The sequence below is a fragment of the Ammospiza caudacuta genome, chromosome 21, assembly GCF_027887145.1.
Source record: "Ammospiza caudacuta isolate bAmmCau1 chromosome 21, bAmmCau1.pri, whole genome shotgun sequence".
Taxonomy (NCBI): domain Eukaryota; kingdom Metazoa; phylum Chordata; class Aves; order Passeriformes; family Passerellidae; genus Ammospiza; species Ammospiza caudacuta.
Genome location: NC_080613.1, coordinates 6,315,207 through 6,335,339, shown reverse-complemented (window position 1 = coordinate 6,335,339; position 20,133 = coordinate 6,315,207). Strand labels below are relative to the sequence as shown.

Genomic DNA, 20,133 nt, shown 5'->3' with positions numbered 1-20,133 from the left:
CCAGAGCCATTCCCTTGCATCAGATGCTCCCACAGCCCCTCTGGAGTCCCTGCTCCACCTGCACCAGCCCTGGGTCCTGCAGGACACTGGCACAGCCATGGTCACTGTGCCTGACCCATCCCAGAGCACCCACCTGGCTCATCCTCTCCCCTCCACACCAGTGCTGAGCAGCACCTCCCAGATTTTCGTGTGAGCAGACAATTCCCTGCTCACCAGCTGCTCTGCTGGCTCCCCTGGGAGCTGGGGCAGCAGCTCATGTGTCCTGCTTGGCTCCAGCCTGGGCAGGTGTCAGCCACCTGCACTCCCTCCTCTCCTCCTCCATGATCCCATTTATCCTTCCCCATCTCCAAGGACCCATCTCTGCAGCTGAATTCCACCCAGCAAAGCCAGGGAGAGACAACAGAGGGTTCTCCCCTCCCCAGCAGAGGTTTCCACTGCAGCTGACCCAGACAGGAGCTGTTTGCTTGGGCACAGTGTGACTGCAGGGAGGGTGGAGCTCTGCACTGTGAACACACAGGGCATTGCTGGTGGCTGCCATGAGCAAACAAATACCAGGAGCTATAAAAAGCAAAGGTTACCCTCATTCCTTTGGCTTTCTGTGCTACTCTCTCCACACAGAGAGCTTCCAATGCTTTGCTTTCATAACAGACTTCATACACTGGCAGCATTTAGCTCAACCCTCAGAGGAATCCCAGGAATGGATAAATGCTCCTTCCCATCCAGCCCTGGGCACAAACACTCTGGAGGTGCCTCATCCCACCTGGGCACACTGGCAACAGCCAAGCCAAGGGACAGAGAGCACCCAGTGCCCCTGCACATCCCAACAGCCCTGGGGGCACCTGCAGGAACCCCAGCCCTGCCTGCTGCAGGGAACCACCACAGCAACCCAAATAAACAGCACTGGTCCCCTCCAGGTGATGGATTTATCTGCAGAGGGGGTGATATAGACAGACAGACAGACAGACAGAAAGACAGAAAGACAGACAAACAGACAGCCCTTCCATGCTGCATCACCCTTGGAGCTCTCCCCTGTGTAACCTCCTGTCCAAACACCTTTGAAACACCTTTTAAAGTCAGCATTTCAGGGCTCACTGTGCCTGCACAAAGCTCATCCATTGTTCCCTCTCTCCTCCTGGAAAGACTGAGCAAGGCACAATTTGCTCCTAAAAGCCTCCAGAAAAATCTGCTGATTAAAACTAATAGATGTTTGATGCACTGCTGATGTGTTGTTTTTAACTAAAATGCTGTAGATTGAGATGTTTTGGGCAAGACATTGCTTCTGTCAGAAATCAGCATAAATCAGTATTTCTGTTGTTTGTTTGTTTGCCAAAGGAATAAGGAACTACTCCCCAAAATACAGACCTCAGCCCAAGGGGCAACACAATTAAATACCTGCAGAATCTGAAATCTCAAGGATATTTAATGGCCTGATTACAAGAAGAAGAAATAAATAGGATGTTTCCTTGCTCTCCAGGCCATTATCTGGAAGTGCAGCAGGCAGATGCAAAATTCAAAGGCATGCTGGTAAGCAGCTCAGTATGTTTGGCTGGTAAGCAGCTCAGAATGTTTGACTTTTAAAGAGCTTTTCACAAGACCCAACATTAATCCAAACGTTGTCACAGTGTTTAAAATGAGCGCAAACAAAAAGCAGCTTTTTAATATTTGCTCCTGCCTGCTACTGCTATTCCTGTAAGAGGGCAGGGGCAGGCAGGGAAAAGCAAGTGCTGTGGGGAGGAAAATCTGATGTTTAGGCTGAAAACACATCTTTTGGGGATGCAGCATTTGAGCTGCATCATCCTCACCCTCCCTGGCTTCCTCCTGGAGTTCAGAGAGCTCTGTTTGACTCCCTCGTGTCCCTGACCCAGCCTTTCTCTCAATGACACCCTCCTCTTCCTCCCTGCTTCCACACAGACTCCCATTTCATTGCTTTCAAGGAGCTTTATTTCCCCAATGACCCTGCTGGAGCTCAATTCAGCATTTTGGGGCACAGTCCCTTGATTTTACTCGTTAGCTTAGAAATAACAGGAAAGAAAGCTTAAAAAAGAAGAAAAAAAAAAAAAAGACTGTTTGGAAAGTTTGGTTTGAATGCCTCTTGAACAGACCTTTTCTCAACATGTTACACATGGCACAGAGCCAAGTCCTGCATGTGCAAGAATTAAATCACTCAGCAAATATAAAGCTTTGCCTGTGGTCATTGCTTCCACAGAATAAAGCCCCCTTACAACACTCCTTTTTATAGCTCCAGCCCAGCAAAGTCTGTCAGACACTTTTTAAAGCAAAGGTCAATGATATAAATGCATTGAAACCACAAAAAAAAAAAAAAAATCCTGTTAACAGACCAATTGTGCCCATAAAAATCCAGAAATTTGAAAGAAAAGACCCACAGTTTAATACTTGCACAGTGAGAACTGAACTGGATTTTGAGTATCAGCCAAGAATTTCTTTTTGGGGGGAAGTGGGGAGAACGAGGGGGATGGGAAGAGGGAAACGTTTTGATGCAGCAACATCAATTACTCAACTCCACTTCAGATGATGATTAACCCCTGTGAGGCCAGCCAACGTTCAGCTCTCACAAAGAATTGATACAAATATCTGCTGGGATAAAACCAGACTCCCAGTAATCAAAGTCTCCTGCCAGCATTGGTTTCTAGCAGGTTTTTATGAATACACTCACTCTGGGGAGCGTGTAGGTGGTGTGTGTCACCATCACATCATCCATCAACCTTACAGATGTTTCCTACTGATTAAAACCATCACCAGCACATGAGGCACTGGCCAAAGGAGCAGGCAGTGACTGCTGGTCAGGGACAGCCACATCCAAGGCTTGGAGCCAGCATGGAATGATGTGACCCCTGGGGACAAGGGCCACATGGCAGGTTTGGGACCCCCCAAGGCAGGAGCTGGTTCAGCTGAGCACCCTCAGGGTCCCTGTTCTGCCTCAGGGGCTGGACTGGGACACAGCCACCCCAGGCAGCAGCATTCCCACAGCCATGGGGCAGGGCAGTGTAAACAAAATATTGGGGCAGGAACAGCCTATACCCCAAATTATGTCTCATTTCCAGCTCCCTTCCACTCCTCTCAAGGGGAAAGAGCCATAGGATCCCATCACTTGCCAAGAGATTTGTGCCATTGGTGACAACCAAATGTTCCCTGAGCTGGGATTTTACACAGGACTGCAGCTTTACAGATACAGAAGTCAAGGGGACACAGCAGAGACACCCAGCCCTGCCCTGGGCACTGATAGAGGACTGCAGGCAGTTTTGATCCACCTGAAGTGTCTGAGGAACAGGGAACACAGAGAACAGGGAACACAGAGCATCCTGCAGATGATTTCCTGCCAGGTCTGGTGGCTGGGGAAGGACACTGAGGGGCTGGGCTTGGAGCTGGGGCACTGCCCTCACTTTGCACAGGCTGCGCAGGAACTCAAGGCCTCATCACAAGGGGAAAAAAAGCATTAAAGTGTCTGTGATCTGAGACAGAGCACAATGTGCAGCCTGCAGCCACATCTGCAAGGGGTCCCCACTCCTCCTGCACAGAAACATCTTGATTTTAGCAGGGACATGACAGGCACAAGATGGATGGGAGGATGAAGGACCGTGGCCTTAGGGGCTGTTGGGAGACAAGCTGTGCACAGTTAATGGTCTGACAGAAACCCCTTAGCGAGCTCCAATCATTCCTCTTCTTCCCCCCCCCCCCCCAAGGAGAAGGAATGGAGAAATTAATTTTGAATAAATTCCCAGACACCAGGAAAGCCCCAGTCAGAGCCCAGGGACTCTCTGGCCATGTCAGATCCAGTCTGAACAGCACAGCACCAAGCTCTTGTGCCTTTATTTTCAAAACATGTGAGATTGGTCAGATTTTGGGGCAGAGGCAGAGAACGAGGGAGCTCCCATGGGTCTCAAACCATGCAAAACCTACAACAAGAGTTTATCCAAATGCATTTATTGTTTTCCCTTGAAGCCCAGAGCACACAGCACACCCTGCCCAGCTCAGCATCTCCCCAAGCAGCCCCAGGAGAGCTGGGCAGGGCCACACTGCCCTAAAAAAGAGGGAAATGAGGGCTAAACCAGCCCTTCCTGGCCATCTCCAGCTTCACCTGTCCCTTTGGGAAGCCCCAGTGACAGCAATGTCCCTCAGCTGTCCCAGCAGGGCACAGGGTGTCCCTGGAACAGCCACAGCTCACAGCAGGCACTGTGGGAACGAGGGAAATCGTGTTGAACCATGAGCATCTCTAAAACAAACCCCATGAAAAGGCTTTGTCACACTTTGATGGGATAAGACAAAAGGATTCTGTGCAAGATTAGGAGGATTCAGAAGAGATGGCTCCAAAAATGGAGTGTTCCTCCAGGGAGCCGGGCTCCTTTAGTGCTGATTTTCTGGGGTGTCTGACAGCAGCCAGGGCAGGAATCTCTCTTACACCTTCCTGGGCAGTGTGGAAAAGTTCACATTTGAAAGCCAAATGCTCCAAGACACTTTGGTGGGAAAGCAATGCTGTTAACACTCAGAATCACAGAATCATTCAGATGGAAAAGGCCTCCATGATTACTGAGTCCAACCTTTGATCATCCCAGAGCCCTGAGTGCCATGTCCAGTCTGCTGAACACCTTCAGGATGGGGACTCCACACCTCCCTGGGCAATGCTACACAACCTTTTCCATGAGAAATCCTTCCTGATGCCCAACCTGGTGCAGCTTGAGGCCCCATCCTGAGGGTACCAAGCACCCTCCCAACCCACGTGCTGACTTTTCTGTCACTCAGTCATTGAATATCAGCACGTGGGGAAGGGGAGAGCAGGAAAAAGCCCCTACCCAAAGCTGCTGGTGGCTGAGGTGGCTCTGTGGGAGAGCCAGCGGGGCCAGGGCCAAGCCCTGCAGCAGCCACCAGCTCTGAGCCCCTTTGTGGAGGGCACAAGAAGCAGAGCTTTATGGGGGCCAACACTGGCCCATTGTGTGCCACATTCCTCACTCGGTGCTGGGGCATGGCAGCTGCTCTGTAGGGCAGGAGCAGGGGCACTTCAACACTTCACAGCTCTGAAAGGCCACTCTGTAAATGTCAAAGGGCCACCTTGTCTGGCCACCGCCGCCTCCGCAGCCCCTGCTCCCCCAGCAGCCAGGGAAAGCCAGGAAAATCCAGCCAGGGCTCTGGAAAGCCAGGAATCTCCAGCTAGGGCTGTGGAAAGCCAGGAATCCCCAGGCAGGGCTCTGGAAAGCTGGGAATGTTCAGCCAGGGCTGTGGAAAACCAGGAATCTCCAGCCAGGGCTGTGGAAAGCCAGGAATCCCCAGGCAGGGCTATGGAAAGCTGGGAATCTCCAGCCAGAGCTCTGCAAAGCTGAGAATCTCCAACCAGGGCTGTGCAAAGCCAGGGGGCTCTGGAAAGCCAGGAATCTCCAGCCAGGGCTGTAGAAAGCTGGGAATCTCCAGCCAGAGCTCTGCAAAGCTGAGAATCTCCAACCAGGGCTGTGCAAAGCCAGGAGGCTCTGGAAAGCCAGGAATCTCCAGCCAGGGCTGTAGAAAGCTGGGAATCTCCTGGCAGGGTTCTGGAAAGCCAGGAATCTCTAGGCTGAGCTCTGGAAAGCTGGGAATGTCCAGCCAGGGCTGTGCAAAGCCAGGAATCTCCAGGCAGGGCTGTGGAAAGCCAGGAATCTCCAACCAGGGCTATGGAAAGCCAGGAATGTCCAGGCTGTGCCCTCCAGGTGAGGTGCCCTTGAAGGAGGGGAGGGAGGCAATGGAAAATCCACACTGACCCTGCAGAGGGAGGCTGGATGGGATCCTGCACAGTTCCAGGAGTTCCCCACTCACAGCAAAGTCTCAGCCTCAGCTGGTGGGTGCTGGATTCCCAGAGTAACCCTGGGGATCATGTGCAGGGAGCCAAAAGGACACATCAATGGGGGTGCCAGGGAGATGGGGTGGTCTCCACTGAAGATCCACAGTGCCCAAAGGGGTCCTACCATCCCCAGACCTCAGACAGCAGAAGACCCAGGGTACAAGCACTGCCTGAAGTACACACTGGGCGTCACCTCTCAACCAGAATTTAACCACAAAACTTAAAAAGCTGAGCCCATATTTCTTTGTGAGGCAGTCAGTGCTTGCCAGAGCAGCAAAGTTTGCAACAGACAACACAGGAATGGCAAAGCCTGCTGGAACATCCCCAAAATAACAGGATTTCTGAGAAGCCATAATTACCATAGGGGAGATGATAACAATCCACCTCTCCCTGCTGCTGTGTCCAGTCACTCATTCATTTCCCATTCCTGCCTGCAACTGAATAAAAATTGGTTCAGGTGCCTTTACCTTCCTGTGGGGGGAGAGAGGAGGAGGAGAGCTAATCAGATATAAAGGATGTGAGAGGCTGGGATAGGGGAGAGATTTAGATAATTAAACCATGCAGAAAAATAGGCTTTAACAGGGTATTCTTCTGCTTTTCTGACGTCCACATGTAATAATTTCCGCTACAAAACAAGATCTGTTCTCTGCAGAGTGATGCTGACAAGGCATTACTGGGAGATAATGAGCCACCAGTTGTGCTCATCCAATCTATAAAAGGGACAGCAGTCTTTTTAAAGAGAAAAAGGGGGTTTGTCTGGTTTTGGGGGGGTTTTAAAGCACAAGTCCTTGAGGGTTTCAGCTCCCAAGGTCACATCTCCAAAGGGGAGCAGTGCCTGGTGTGGTTTGCTGGATTGCTGAAATGCAGCAGGATGGAAAGAGATCCCACTCAAAAGAGAGACATTTCAGAAGTGTGATGACACTGTGCAGACAGAAAATGAAGATTTTTATCTATGCAAAACAACAACTCCATCACTTCCCCCAAATAACCCCCAGGGTCTGGCATGGCCAGCAGCCCTGCAGGCTGGTGAAGCTCCACAAAAAGCTTGAATTTCAATGGACCTGCATTTCCTGATCACTGAAAAAACCCCACCAAATCCTGCCTCACATGAGGTCCAAGGTGTGTCCAGACTGTGCCACACCAGGCTGTCCCCACATCCCACCAGCTCCCCAATCCCAGTGTGTGGCTCTCCCTGCCCAGCTTCCAAGGTCCCCCAGAACCCCCAGCCTTTATTCAAAGGCCTCAACAAAGCACTTTGTCCAGGCTCTTGCAAATCCCCACGAGCTGGGGTCACAGGATCAGCCTCTCCACACAGAATGGCACCACACAGGGATGGCCCTGCCCTCCCTGCTCCAGGGCACAGCCATGCCCAGGGACACTCTGCCTTCACTCCTTTTAACGTGAACACAAAGCCTGAGGTCCCCTGGAGGGGGTAATGCATCTCTGAATTAATACTTGAGTATTTATATGTGTGTTATCATTTTTTCTCCTTTTTTCCACTGGAAATGAGTGACAGGAGTTTTCTCACATGAGTTATGCCCAGCCTGCAGCACAAGCCATGCAGGAATTGGGATCACAGGGCTGTCTCTGCAGCTGCTGGCTCAGCAAAGCAGCAGAGCACTGCACCCTTGGGCATGGGGTCTCAGCCCACAGCAACCAAAGGAGACCAGACATCACCTTCAGGCTGTCTGCTGGAGTTCTGCTTCCCACTGCCCTTCTGCTTGTGGGGAAACTGAGGCACAGGCAGAGGGAGCAACTTAAACTGATCCACAGTTCCCAGTTTAACAGGCATCTCTTTGCTCTAGGGACAGTGGCAGCATATGTGCATGATTAGTTTAGAGATTTTTAAGGGAACTGGGAAAACCTAACCCAGTTTAGATGGCTAACCTGGGTTTAGGTAAACCATGTGGCAAAGCTGTGTCAGGGGAGGTTTAGGATGGATACCAGGAAAAGGTCCCTCCCCAGAGGGTGCTGAGCACTGGAAAGGCTCCCCAGGGAATGGTCCCAGCCCCAAGGCTGCCACAGCTCCAGCTGCAACATTCAGGCACAGGGTGGGATTGTTGAGGTGTCTGTGCAGGGACAGCAGTTGGACTGGATGATCCTGGTGGGTCCCTTCCAGCCCAGAATATTCTGTGATCCCTAAAACCCCAGCAGCCACAGCTCTCCCCTTGTTCCCTGGCACTGCTGCATCACTTCTCTTCCCTAGAACCAAGTTTAAAAAACAAAACTTGCCAGGAAAACAGGGAATTGAGGGCTGAACCCTCCTGCCAGGCAGCAGCATCTCTGAGCAGCATCTCTGCTTCACAGCTCCACTCCTCACTCACATCCCAAACCCACAGGAGCACCCACGCAGGGCCAGCTGCTCGTGGGCTAAACATGCTGCCCCCACAGCTTCAGGAAAGGAAGAGCCACTCACACCCCAGTGCAGGGCTGGGAAAAGTTGGGATAAACACCTCAAAGGAGGTAAATCCAGGCCAGCCCTCCTGCAGATGAGCTGGGTCACACTGGGCTGCCCTGGGCCATGTCTGCAGTGCCACATGGGGATGGGCAGTGCTGCCAGCAAGGTAAAAATAAACAAATCAAAAACTGCACAGTCATCTGCCATCTCCTGCTCCTCAGGAGGGGGATGCTGCCTCATCCAGGCTGCAGTCCTGGTCCTTCACACCCCACAGCCAGAAGCCAGGTTTGCATGGAGAATTATCTCAGGGTGTGTTTAAAGAGCTGAGCCTGCACAGCTCCTCACACCAGGGCACGAGGGCTGCAGAACCAAAGGCTCCTCACACAAACCTCCCTCCCTCTCCCTGCTCATCCCAGCTCTGTGTGCTGGCTCAGCTGGGGACACGGGTGGCACTTGGGGTGCCAAAGGGTGCAGAGAGCCAGAAACACCATGAGGAGCCCCAGTGCTGCCCTGGTTACTGGGACTGGAGACCACCAACCCCAGCCCGCTCCTGCTGCCTCTGCCTGGCTCCCTGCCCAGCCTTAGGGAGCCAGAGATGAGAGCTCAGGCACAGGACTGCTGCTCACATGAAAGAAAAAAGGGAAAAGAATTGCACAGGGGAGATGTGGTCTGGCCAGCCATGGGGACCTTCCCCAGCAGCACTGATCACTCTCACAGGGGAGATGTGGGCTGGCCATGGTGACCTGGGCATGGGGACCTTCCCCAGCAGCACTGATCACTTCCACAAGGGAGATGTGGTCTGGCCAGCCATGGGGACCTTCCCCAGCAGCACTGATCACCTCCACTCCCCATCAGGCTGGGAGGTTCTGCTTTCCTCAGAGGACACAGCACAGCCCTCAACTCAAGGGCTCCAAAAGATGGTGACAGATGCAGCTCCTGGCTGGGGCTACATCCCCATGGGCTGAGGGCACTGCCAGGCACCCTCCCCACTTGTCCCTGTCCCCAGAGCAGGCACACAGCCCTGCCAGCCCTCATGTGCACCCACATGAGTCACCATGCTCATTCTCCACCACTCTGACCTTGACCGTGGCCCTTGGAACTTCAGCTTCTCTCCCCACCCTTCCTCCATGGACTGTGAACACTTCCAGGCCACAGCTATCTTTAGCAAGCATCTGCACCGCATCCAGCCCAAAGAAATGTGATTTTTTTCTGAGGTTTCCAGGCGTTTACCACAGCAGGGACAATTCCCTCCCCTCCCCACGATGTGTCAGCCCTCTCTGAGCAGCCCAGGGCTCCATTCAGCCCCTCAGCCTGAGCCACACACAGCTTTTCATCCAACAAAAAAAACCACCCAAACCAGAGCATAGAAATGCTCTGCCATCCCACAGGGGGATCTGTGTGGATCTTCCTAGATAATCAAATTTAAACCACCACCAAAACAGAGCTTTGATTAGCAGCCATGGAGCCCATTCATAGCGACAGCATGTCAGGTCAATGTTCACTCCCAAAATCAACTCTGCGCCTCAGGAAAGGGATTTTTTTAAATTTTTGTTTGATGGTCTGCATTTGAGGTCTGGTTAACAAACAGGGCACTTGGGTTGCCATCTGGCCAGCCCAAGAGCGTGCTGAGAAATAATACAAATAATCATCATATGGTGGTGCTGTATTTAAAAGGCACTTTTACAAAAGCCTGGGAGAGCTGACTGAAAGCTAAGAGGGATCTTTGTGTGCCCTGAGGGCTCGGCCTTTGGGCACTCTGCCCCTCCAATCAGCCACCCTTAGAAAGGGTCAGAGTCCAAAATCTCTGCTGCTGTTCCACCCACAGCCCCAGTGGAACAGCCATGGCTCTCCTCTGAAGCCTCACACAGGAATTTGCTTGTGCAAGTCGAGCTGGGCTGGTGCTTTATTAAATAAATAAATCGTACAACTCACAGGATTTTCCATGTCAACAAAACAGTAGCTGGTTGCTGGTATTGGGCAACGCCTGCGTGCCTCATCCCTGAGCAGAGACTGCCTGAGGGACACTGCTGCTCCTCCAGGCACTGCTCAGCAGCCACCCAGGGCTGCCAGCACAGAGCCAAAAATCCCTTCCTGCACTCACACACCCACTGCCCTGCAATGCAGGGGAGGTTCTCCTACCCATCAGCCAGATCCCCCCATCCCTGGTGCCTGCCCCCAGCCCTGCCAGCTGCAGCAGGAGCTGTGCCCAGCCCTGGTGCCCCCTCTGACACTACAGGAGCAGGGGGAGCACCTGCCCTGCTGCCCTTTGTGTCCCACTCCATTTTCCCACACACATCACCACACCAGCCCTTCTGATGCCCCCAGCCCTGCAACACAGACAACTGACCTATTTTTCTCTTTTTAAACACCCAGAGGTCATCTCTGTCTGCAGCAAACCCCTGTGGGGCGGGAAGGGAAACAGAGTGATCTCTGTTAGCAACATCCCCCTCCCCAAATCTGCCTCCACGTCTTGCCCTGTGCTGTCTCTTCTGAATGGCTGAGAATGAGCATCTCCCCCATCCCTCCAGGCTGGGAAATGGTGCTGAGGAGAGGCTGGGGAGTCCCTGCTGTTTCTGGCTCCACACAGATGGCTCCAGCTCCACCTCATTCTCCTTCACAACTCAGAGCATCTCACCTGAAGCTCCCAAGGGCGTTCCGTGGCTCCCCCCATGCAGTGAGACATGGGGAGACACCAGACATGTCCATGCTTCACCCACTGCCCAGCAACTCAGAGCTGGGCTAAGAACACTCCCCCCCAGTTAACCCAGTTGCTCCATCAGCATTTCCCCTCCTCTCCCAGTTCCCAAGGGTAAGATTTGCCCCATCTGCCTTTCTGGCCAATTCACCTTTCCAATAGATCTGACCACAATCACACTTTCAATTCTGTAGCAAACCCTGATGCATCCAGGCACATCTTCCCATACTAAAACAGCCGCAAAAAAAAAAGTGACAAAACTTCATACTTTCCACCCTCAAGAACCACCTCTTTTAGTAAGAAGGTCACTTTCCTCAACTGGAGAGCTACTTTTAAGTTATGAATTGTCAGAGCTTATGCAAGCAGAAAAATGCAACACTGAAACAAAAAGGAAGGACATCAACAGAGGGTTTGGCCGTTTGGGAGAAGATAATGTATAAAATAATTACAGGCAGCATGTCCCTGCAGAGCATTCTGACTCTGACTCAGCCCCTGTCCTGGCAGGGACCTGCAGGTGTTCAACACACACTGAGCCCAGACCCAGCCCTAGAAGACAAAAAAGCAGCCTGGGAAGGCTGGAAGTTGCTGCAGGGTGGTTGCTGAGCTCTCCTCCAAGAAGAGACTTTGCAACTTGCTGTCCCCATGAGCACAAGGTGCAGAGCCAGTGGCTCAGGGCTGCTGCTGGGTGTGATCCTGCAGAACAGAGATCCCCCAGCTCAGGCACTGCCTCTGATGGCTGACAGATCACTGCTTGGAAAACCATTGCGTGCCAGCTTTCACAGGGCAAGATGTGAGGCTGGGTGAGGTGAAATGAAGAGGAACACATTCATTATACAAGAGCTCCAGCATCAGCTCTGGTGCCTGTAAACACCAGGCAAGGCAGGAGCTGACTCTGCTCTCGGGCCGCCGCTTCCACCCCAGTGCTCAGCGAGGGCAGAGCACAAAGCTGTGCCTGCCTCTGGCATAAAACCCATCCCTTTGGAAAAGAAACCCCTCCACAGACCCCAGCCCCTGCTCCCCTCCCAGCTCAGGAGTGAGGGCAGTCTCACTAAGACATGCACAAGGCATTGGGAGAGGTTCTGCCTCCATGCGACTCCAAAACACAAGTCAGCTCCCTTGGGGGCTGCCAGGGCTTTTGCCACAACCACAGATATTTTCATAATTCAGCTCTTGAATGAGGAAGAACAATCTTCATGAATTTTTATAAGACCAGCTTCCCTCCTGTTTATTTTTCTTCCTTTTAAACACCAGCACAGACGACAAGACCCGCTCCTGCCCAAAACCCAAACCACACCAAATCCCAATGCCTTGTGTGCAGAACCATGGGTTACTCACTGGTCACACTGCTCACTGGTGGCTCCAGCAGGGCTGCAGCTGCAGGGCTGGCACTGCTGGCCTCCCAGCTGGGGGAAGAAGCCGTGGGCACAGCTGTGGCAGCGTGGCCCCGTGTACCCAGGCAGGCAGTGGCACTGCCCCGTGGTCAGGTTGCATCCGGCGCTGCCCACCGAGCTGCAGTTGCACAGATCTCCTGCAAGGAAAGAGAAACAGAGGCATGGAACCACAGAACTGCAGAATGGCTTGGGCTGGAAGGGGCCTTAAAGCTCATCTCATTCCAAACTCCTTCTTTGGGCTGGGACAGCTTCCAGGCTGATCCAAGCCACGTCCAACCTGGCCTTGGACACCTCCAGGGATGCGGCAACCACAGCTGCTCTGGGCACCCTGTGCCAGGGCATTGTAGCCATGGTATTTTCTGAAAAAGCCTTTCCTTAGGGTTTTTTCTCCTGAGAAGCTGAGAGGCCTCAGGAACAAAATGTAAACAATGATTATCTGCTGCTGTGGAATGCAACAGGTGCATCTGTGATTGGTCTCATGTGGTTGTTTCTAATTAATGGCCAATCACAGCCCAGCTGTCCGGACTGTCTCGGTCAGTCACAAGCCTTTGTTATCATTCCTTTTCTATTCTTAGCCAGCCTTCTGATGAAATCCTTTCTTCTATTCTTTTAGTATAGTTTTAATATAATATATATCATAAAATAATAAATCAGCCTTCTGAAACATGGAGTCAGATCCTCATCTCTTCCCTCATCCTCAGACCCCTGCGAACACCACCACAGGGCATCACCACTCCCTCTGCATACCCCCATCACCACTTTAAGGATGATTTTTGCTTTAAAATGTTGAGATGATGGACAAAAACCACATTGGGAGCGTCCTGGGGTTTGAAACACCACAGCTCATGCTTGAAATCTCTCCAAGGAAGAGCTACAACATTATGGGTACAGCTATCTAAAATTTATCTATATATAGCTGTAAACTATGTCTTTATGTACATACACACACTTAGCCACCCTCTGACTCCAGGAGCTGACAAGCAATAAGTGTGTAATATCAGGATAAAATCAGCAACAGGTTGCAAAGTCTTTAATTCTGAGATCCTCCACTCCACACCACTGGAACAGCCCTGGTACCACAGAACAAACTCTGACAGGACAAACTGGCAGCAGCATCTCCCACTCCTGAAGAAGGGAAGAATCCCCAAAAATCTGCCCTCAGGGGAGCACCAAGAGCATGAAAACTGCACTTCAAAAGCTGTGGTAGAGCTGGAGGAAGGACAGGGACCTCCAGCAATTAAAGCAGACCACCCTCAGTCCTGTGGTGAGAGGGGATGGCTCTGGGGACCCAAACATTGTCTTTGGGGACACTATTATTTCTAGGGGTGCTGGAAAGCATGCACTGAACAGCTGCTTTTTTAGGAGAGAAGCAAATCTTTTGATCAAGTGGTGAATTCCCAGTCCCCCCACACGTTATTTCTTGTAATACTTTAAAGCCCCAAATGCACTGAAGAGAACAAATTCTCCCTGGCAATTTGTTTCTGCCAAGAGCTTTATCTCTGTTCTTTCACTGCAAAATATTTAGTGCCTTAATAATTTAAAGTCTTCTTCTGCCAAGACTGAATTATAAACAAGGATTATTTGCAGAAATAGTGCATAAAGCATCAGGGGCTTTACACAACTGCTGGTGTTTGTTATTGCCTGAGAAGAGCCAGTATTCAGGGCACTTCAGGGAGAGAGGAGAGGCCAGGTCCTCATCCCAAGAAAACTTGATTTAAAGTTCTTTTTCTTGTCATCCATGTTCTTCCAGCACACAAAGAACTGTGAGTTACTTAGCTTTATTACTGCACCATAGGATCCCCACAGAAGCCATGTTGTCCCTATACACCTGTGAAATTGCACCTAAATTTTCTTCAATCCAAACTATCAGGTAGGACAAACACCTCAAGATCCAATTATCCACTTCAGCAGCCACTTCACATAATGAACTAAATTCCCAGCTCAATTATCCAAGCAGAACCATATCGATTTGGGCACTTGGGTTTCTCCCTCCCACCAGAGCAGAAACCACAAAAACTTGAGCAACAGCGCTCAGGAGTTTGTCAAACATGCATCAAAACAAACTTCCCTTTCAGAACTCAACATGTGGCACCATTGGACCTGCCAGACTTGATCAAGGGAAGAAAATGAGCATTGTGTCCATTCTAATGGCATGGGAGGCACTGACAGGGCAGGTCCTGCACAGGAGGATGAGCAGCTCCATGTGGAGACCACCCCTGTGCTCCATCAAAGCCAGAGCCACCATCCTGACACTCCAGATGGAGGGCTGGATGGATGGGCAGTGCTTGAGGATGGTCCCCATCAGCACCATGGAGCTCTGCCCCATCACTTATGCTCCAGCAGGATGGCAGCACCTTGAACTTGAACTTGACTTTGTAGCACCCATTGCTTTCCATCCAATGCCCTGCCCATCAAAATTGCCCCAATTCAGGTCAGGCTCTGCCTGAGCTGCCAAATTCAACAGCAGCACAGCCACCAGTGCAATGGCAGTGCCCCAGGAGAGTGAGAAATGCTGCAATAATCCAAAATAACACTGGTAAAACACCTTTCACATCTGCTAGTGATGGGGACAGCAGCTGTGAAATCACCCCAGGTGTGTGCTAAGGCACAAATCAACAGATCCAGAAGTTGTCCCCAAAAGGGTCAATTCCTTGAAGACCCCACCTGACCCCAGAGACCTCTGGGAAGGGATGGTGGTCCCAGGTAGGGGAACAGCATCCCACATGGTTCCTGCCCACCCCAAATGCATCCAGCCCTGCTCACACGTGGATGCAGCAGCCCCAAAACACCCCAAAGCTCTGTGGTGGGGCAGGGGAGGAGATTCAGGCAGCAGCACTGGAATCTGAGCTCCATCCAGGACAAGGGCTGCACAAGGATGTAGCAGGCCATGGAAATCTGAGGCTGATTTTAAGGACACTTTGCTGTCCCCACAGCAGCCAGGTGGCAGAAGGTGACAATGTCCTGAGCCAGAACAGGAACTGATAACAAACATCTGCCCTGGGCTCTGGGAACACAGCAAAGAGGATGAGCACTACAGAGGAAAATCAGGGAACACTGTCCTGGCTTCTGGCCAGAGCCTGGGTTTTAGGAGCCTTTGTTCAGTTTTCTCAGGCTGGTGTTTTGCTTTTGAAGATAACCTTCAAAAATGCCTCACTGAGAGCTTTTGTGAAGGCAAAGGAATGAAGAGGGTGGATGAGCCCCAGGATGTCCCACTCCAGACTGCACAGTCATGGTGGGAGGGTTGTGTTGAGGCTGGGACAACACCACCAGCAAGGGAGCCAAGGGCAAGGACCTCTCAGGGGTGAGGCACTGGTCCAAGCTCTGACTCCTCTCATTTGCTGTCCTGACTCATCCTTGCTCTGCCTCAGTTTCCCCATCTCAGGGTGTTCCCCTGCCCCCCAGGGCCTCCCAGCCCTGCTCGTCTCTGCCTGTTCCCCATTGCTAAACCACCAAGGTTCCCTTCCTTCCCCACAGAGCACCACACTACAGCTCAGAGCACTTGGCTATCACAGATAAAACCCACCACCTTTGCTCATGAAGGGATTGACAGGCTTTAATTCATTAACAGCATAAGGATGTTTTGAGGTCCAAGAATAGAGGCAGCATAAAAAACCAAACACCTCTCCCTCCATTCATACAATATTTCACCTTCACTTGGAGGAAGGTGGAATGGAAGGAAAGGTTCCTTATTTGGGAAGCAAGGGGCATGCTGCTGTGTGAAGACAGATTTAATATTCAATTTCAGTTAGCCCCAACCTAAAATCAATTCATTTTTAGTATGCAAAAGCTATAAGTTAGCAATAAGCTGGAGAATAGATGTTTTATGTTCTATTGGGTCTACACCATGTAAATAGCACTGCCACAACCAAGAACCCCCAGGTCTGAGGGTGCCCTGTGACCCCTCAGTGTGGCCACCTCAAACTCCCCTATCCACCCCTAATAAAGATCTCAGCCTCCAAATCCCACCCCAGTGCAAACCCCAACTCTGCAAACCCCAGCAAACACCCCAGCCTGTGCCAGATCCATCAACACCCCACACCCCTTCATCTCCCATCCCCTCCTAGTAATTAACCAGGGCTTATTCTGATGGAAAAATCCTTCCTCAAATTACTTCCCTCACATCCTTTCAGCTTTGCAGTGTTTTAAGTTTTCACACATTTCATAAGCACCATTCCTCCTCCTTTCCAAGCCACTTAATGAATGAATAATTTAGAAAACAGGTGAAATATTTACAAAGGGTAAAGAAGCCAACACTGTGAAAGGCACGAAGGTCTCTGTGAAACCACATTAACTGGGGACATCCTGAACCAGAGCAGGTCCTGAATGAGCTCAGCTGCTCCTTGGGAGCCAGCCTGGAAAACCCAAGGTGCACATTTTTGATTATAAGAACATGCAGCTGTAAGCTGTGGAGGCCCACAGATGCTATTTATTGTCCTGCTGCAAAGGCATCCCCAAGGAGACAGACATTTTCTGTTCTCCAGAATAGATGAAAGGGAAAAAAAAATCAAAATAATTTCTAATCTGGAGATACTGTTGGGTTTCTGGGAGCCAGAGGTGCAGCCCCAGTTTGGCACCTGCAGCTCTGAAGCCAACACAGCCCAGTAAGAACCTCACCCCCCAAATATTCCCCAGATATCCTAAAGGATTTAAACCACTGCACACAACAGCATCCCATCCCTGGAAAGGCTTTGTTTTTATATTAATTTAGCAGTTTTCCCTCTTCCCCAGACTTCAATTCCAAATTCAAGGCCTACCTTCTCTCCCATTTCCCCTTCTCAATCCCTCTGCAGGCACCACTCCTGACAAGACAGGAATAAAGGGATCAGGCAGCAGGTTTAAAAATCTATCCAAAGTCATTTCCTTTCCCCTTGCAATTAAATTGTGGAGCTCATTGTCAGGGGATGTTCTGGCTGCCAGAAATACCTGTGGCTTCAAAGCAGGGCTGGAAAAGCTCACAGAGGACAGGTCCACTGGTGGCTGTTAAACACAGGGATCTGGAGGAAGCATCCTGATGGGAAAGGCTCTGAAACTCTGTCCAGAACAGTCAGGATCATGCCCTGTCCTCTTGGCATCATCTTCTGGCCTTTCTTGGGTGGGTGAAGCTTTGCTCTGAGCCAGCCTGGCAGTTCTATTTTCTCCTGGTTTGCACTGTTCCAGTTCTTCCCCCAAACACACAAATCCCCCTAAAGAGTTAGGCACTGCTCTTCGCACTGGGAATTTCTCCTCATTACAGCCAAAGGCACAGCTGTGCTGCACCACTGCTCTGTCTTTCCCTTGGTCTCCCAACAGGCTCTTTCCCTTCCCCCTGAGAAAGCATTTCATCCCCTCAGCACAGTGCACTGATGTGCCAAACCTCCCCACAACGGGATGAGGGTCAGGACAGTGGGATGGTGACAGTAGGCAAGAGCCAGCTGTCAAAAGGGGAGGTCCCATCCTACCCAGCCCTTGTCAAACAATTCCCTGAGCTCCAGCCCAGCCCTTCCATGTCTCTGATGCACCACAGTGTGGTCCAGTCTGCCCTGGACTGGAATTTGGGTTCAGCTCCATCACTCCTCACTTGGATGCACCTCTACTGATGCTCTGAGTGCAGGAGCTGTTATCTCAGTGCTTTGGCCTCCAACCTTTCCCCACGGCTGCAGCAGATCTGAGAGGGCACAGCCTGGCTGAGCTCTCCCCCAGGGAGCTGGGGAACATCTGCCATGGGCTAAGAGCTCCTGCAGGAACAGCCCAGAGAGGAGCTGGTGCATTGGAGCTTCCCAAAGAGAGGAGTTCTGCCAAGTCCCAGAACTCACTCCCATCCAGACAGCACTCAGCACAAAATGAGAGTCAACTCTTGCATCATGAAGGTGCACTCAAGTGCTCACACCTGTAATTTACTCTCACTTCAGGCTACAATGCAAAGCCTTAGTGGCAGGAAGAGTATCTCTGCCTATCCCCAAAAAAATTTAGATACACATAGGAGTGTCTTCTGTTATTCTGCACCACTTTGTTACTGAGTGCCACATCCTGGGCACTCACAGCCTCCATCAAGCTCCAGGCTCTGCAGAGTCAGGTGCTGATGGTGAAGAGAACTTTGTTCACATTAATGCTGTTAAGAGTGTTGGAGTCACTTGTGTTGTTCCATAAAAGGCTTTTACAGGTCAACAAGGGAGAAAAAACAACAATTTCTCAATTCATATACATCACTTGTAATGTCATTAGAAGATTAAACACATCTGTTGAGGAATATTCTATCAGATTAAATCTCATCACTTGGAAAGCAGCACAAAGCCAAGGTCCCAACTTTGGGGTCACCAGCAGCTGCACAAGCATTTTTATCAGCCTGGAGCAGACAGGTTTGGGGCTTCAGCCAAACCCCTGTGTCAGTCCGAAGGGATGGAGATCACTCCCCACCAGAGCCCACAGCCTCCCCAGCCATGAACAAACCAGAACCCTGAGACCCTCCCCAAAGGCAGAGGCTGCTCAGTCTCTGGGACTGCTTATTTCTAGTCCTCCCCTGCACCTGCATGTGGTTTCTGAGCAGTTCCTGAAAGCTGCTCCACACAGAGCAATTTTGTTGCTTTTTCCTCCTTTTTGATGCTAAACAAGTCAGCAACCTGTGCAGAGAGCTTTGAACCTGCTCGTTCCCCAGTAAAGCTGCATCAAAAGTCAGACTCACAGGTGTAAAGCTGTCTTGGGAGACTAAAGGATAAAACCCTGTAAACATCAGGGAAAAAAAAAAAAGAAAAATATGGATTTTGATTAACTCAGTGTTCCTCCTGCACTGGGAGATCCCCAGCTCACAGCTCTGCTGGAGCACAACACCTGAGGAGCTCCCATGGATGGGACAAGGAGATGTCAGGAGAACAGGAGGGGTCCTGGAGTCATTAAGATCCAGGTAACAGGGCAGGAAAGCTGTGCAGGGGGGATTACACAGCTGCAGCTGAGGAATTATTCATTCCTATAGAACAATAAGTTTCCACAGGCAGACAAACCCTCCGGGGTCTCTTACGAAGCAGACTGTGCACAAAGAGGAATGTGGCCCTAAAATGTTTATGATACAAGAAACTAGAGTAACTTCAAACAGACCAAATACATACTTGAGGATTAAAACCTCCACAGTTTAAAAAAAAATAAAAATGAATCCAAGCCTTTTAATTAATTTAAAAATAGTTTTGTTGGCGTTCTACTTTAGTTGATTAAATTTTCCCCGCTAATATTTCCACAAACGTCTGCAACCATATAAATATTCCATGTTTCTGTTTGAAAATCTCTGTACTTTTTACCACCCAGTGTGTGACACAGCCAGCCCAGCACCGGGTTTAGAGATAAACAGGGTGAAAACTGACGTTGGCAAAGCACACAGAACCCTGGCAGCTCATCCCCTCCTGACAGATACACTTGCGTGGCACCTCGCAGGAAACTGAATTGTTTTGTCAGCAAAATGCTTTCACTGGATGATCAAGACACCTCACACGGAATGGGGCTGGGAATTTATGAGCAGATTCCAATTTTAGTCTCTATCGACCATGGCCCAGCAGAGCAGGGGATTATGAGGAGCTGCATGAATAATATGAACTATAATCATCGGCTGAAGGCTCTGCGTGCTCTGATTCCTGCAAAAAGTAATTAAACTCCCAAACTTTGCTCGGTGCTTCGGGGAGCTGCAACTAATGAATGAACACGTTAATTTATGGGAGATTTAAGGCTCTTCAGAGAAAAAACCCCGAGCAGGAACCGTCCTTCCAAGGAACCATCCTTCCAAGTGTTCGTGTTTGGGCTGTAAGGTTGTGCTGTGTGAATAACCAGCAAGAAAACAGAGATGAGCTCGGGTAACACTCCGAGA

At 50.7% G+C, this 20,133-nt stretch overlaps 1 protein-coding gene across 1 annotated transcript in view; it reads right to left on the bottom strand.

Annotated features, from left to right (window-relative positions):
- The window catches only part of MEGF9 (multiple EGF like domains 9), a 45,347-nt gene that overhangs the window by 9,557 nt on the left and 15,657 nt on the right, over positions 1-20,133 (bottom strand). Inside the window, exon 2 of the mRNA XM_058818508.1 lies at positions 12,253-12,445. Within this exon, the coding sequence (XP_058674491.1) occupies positions 12,253-12,445 (193 nt within the window). The remainder of the gene's footprint in view (positions 1-12,252; positions 12,446-20,133) is intronic.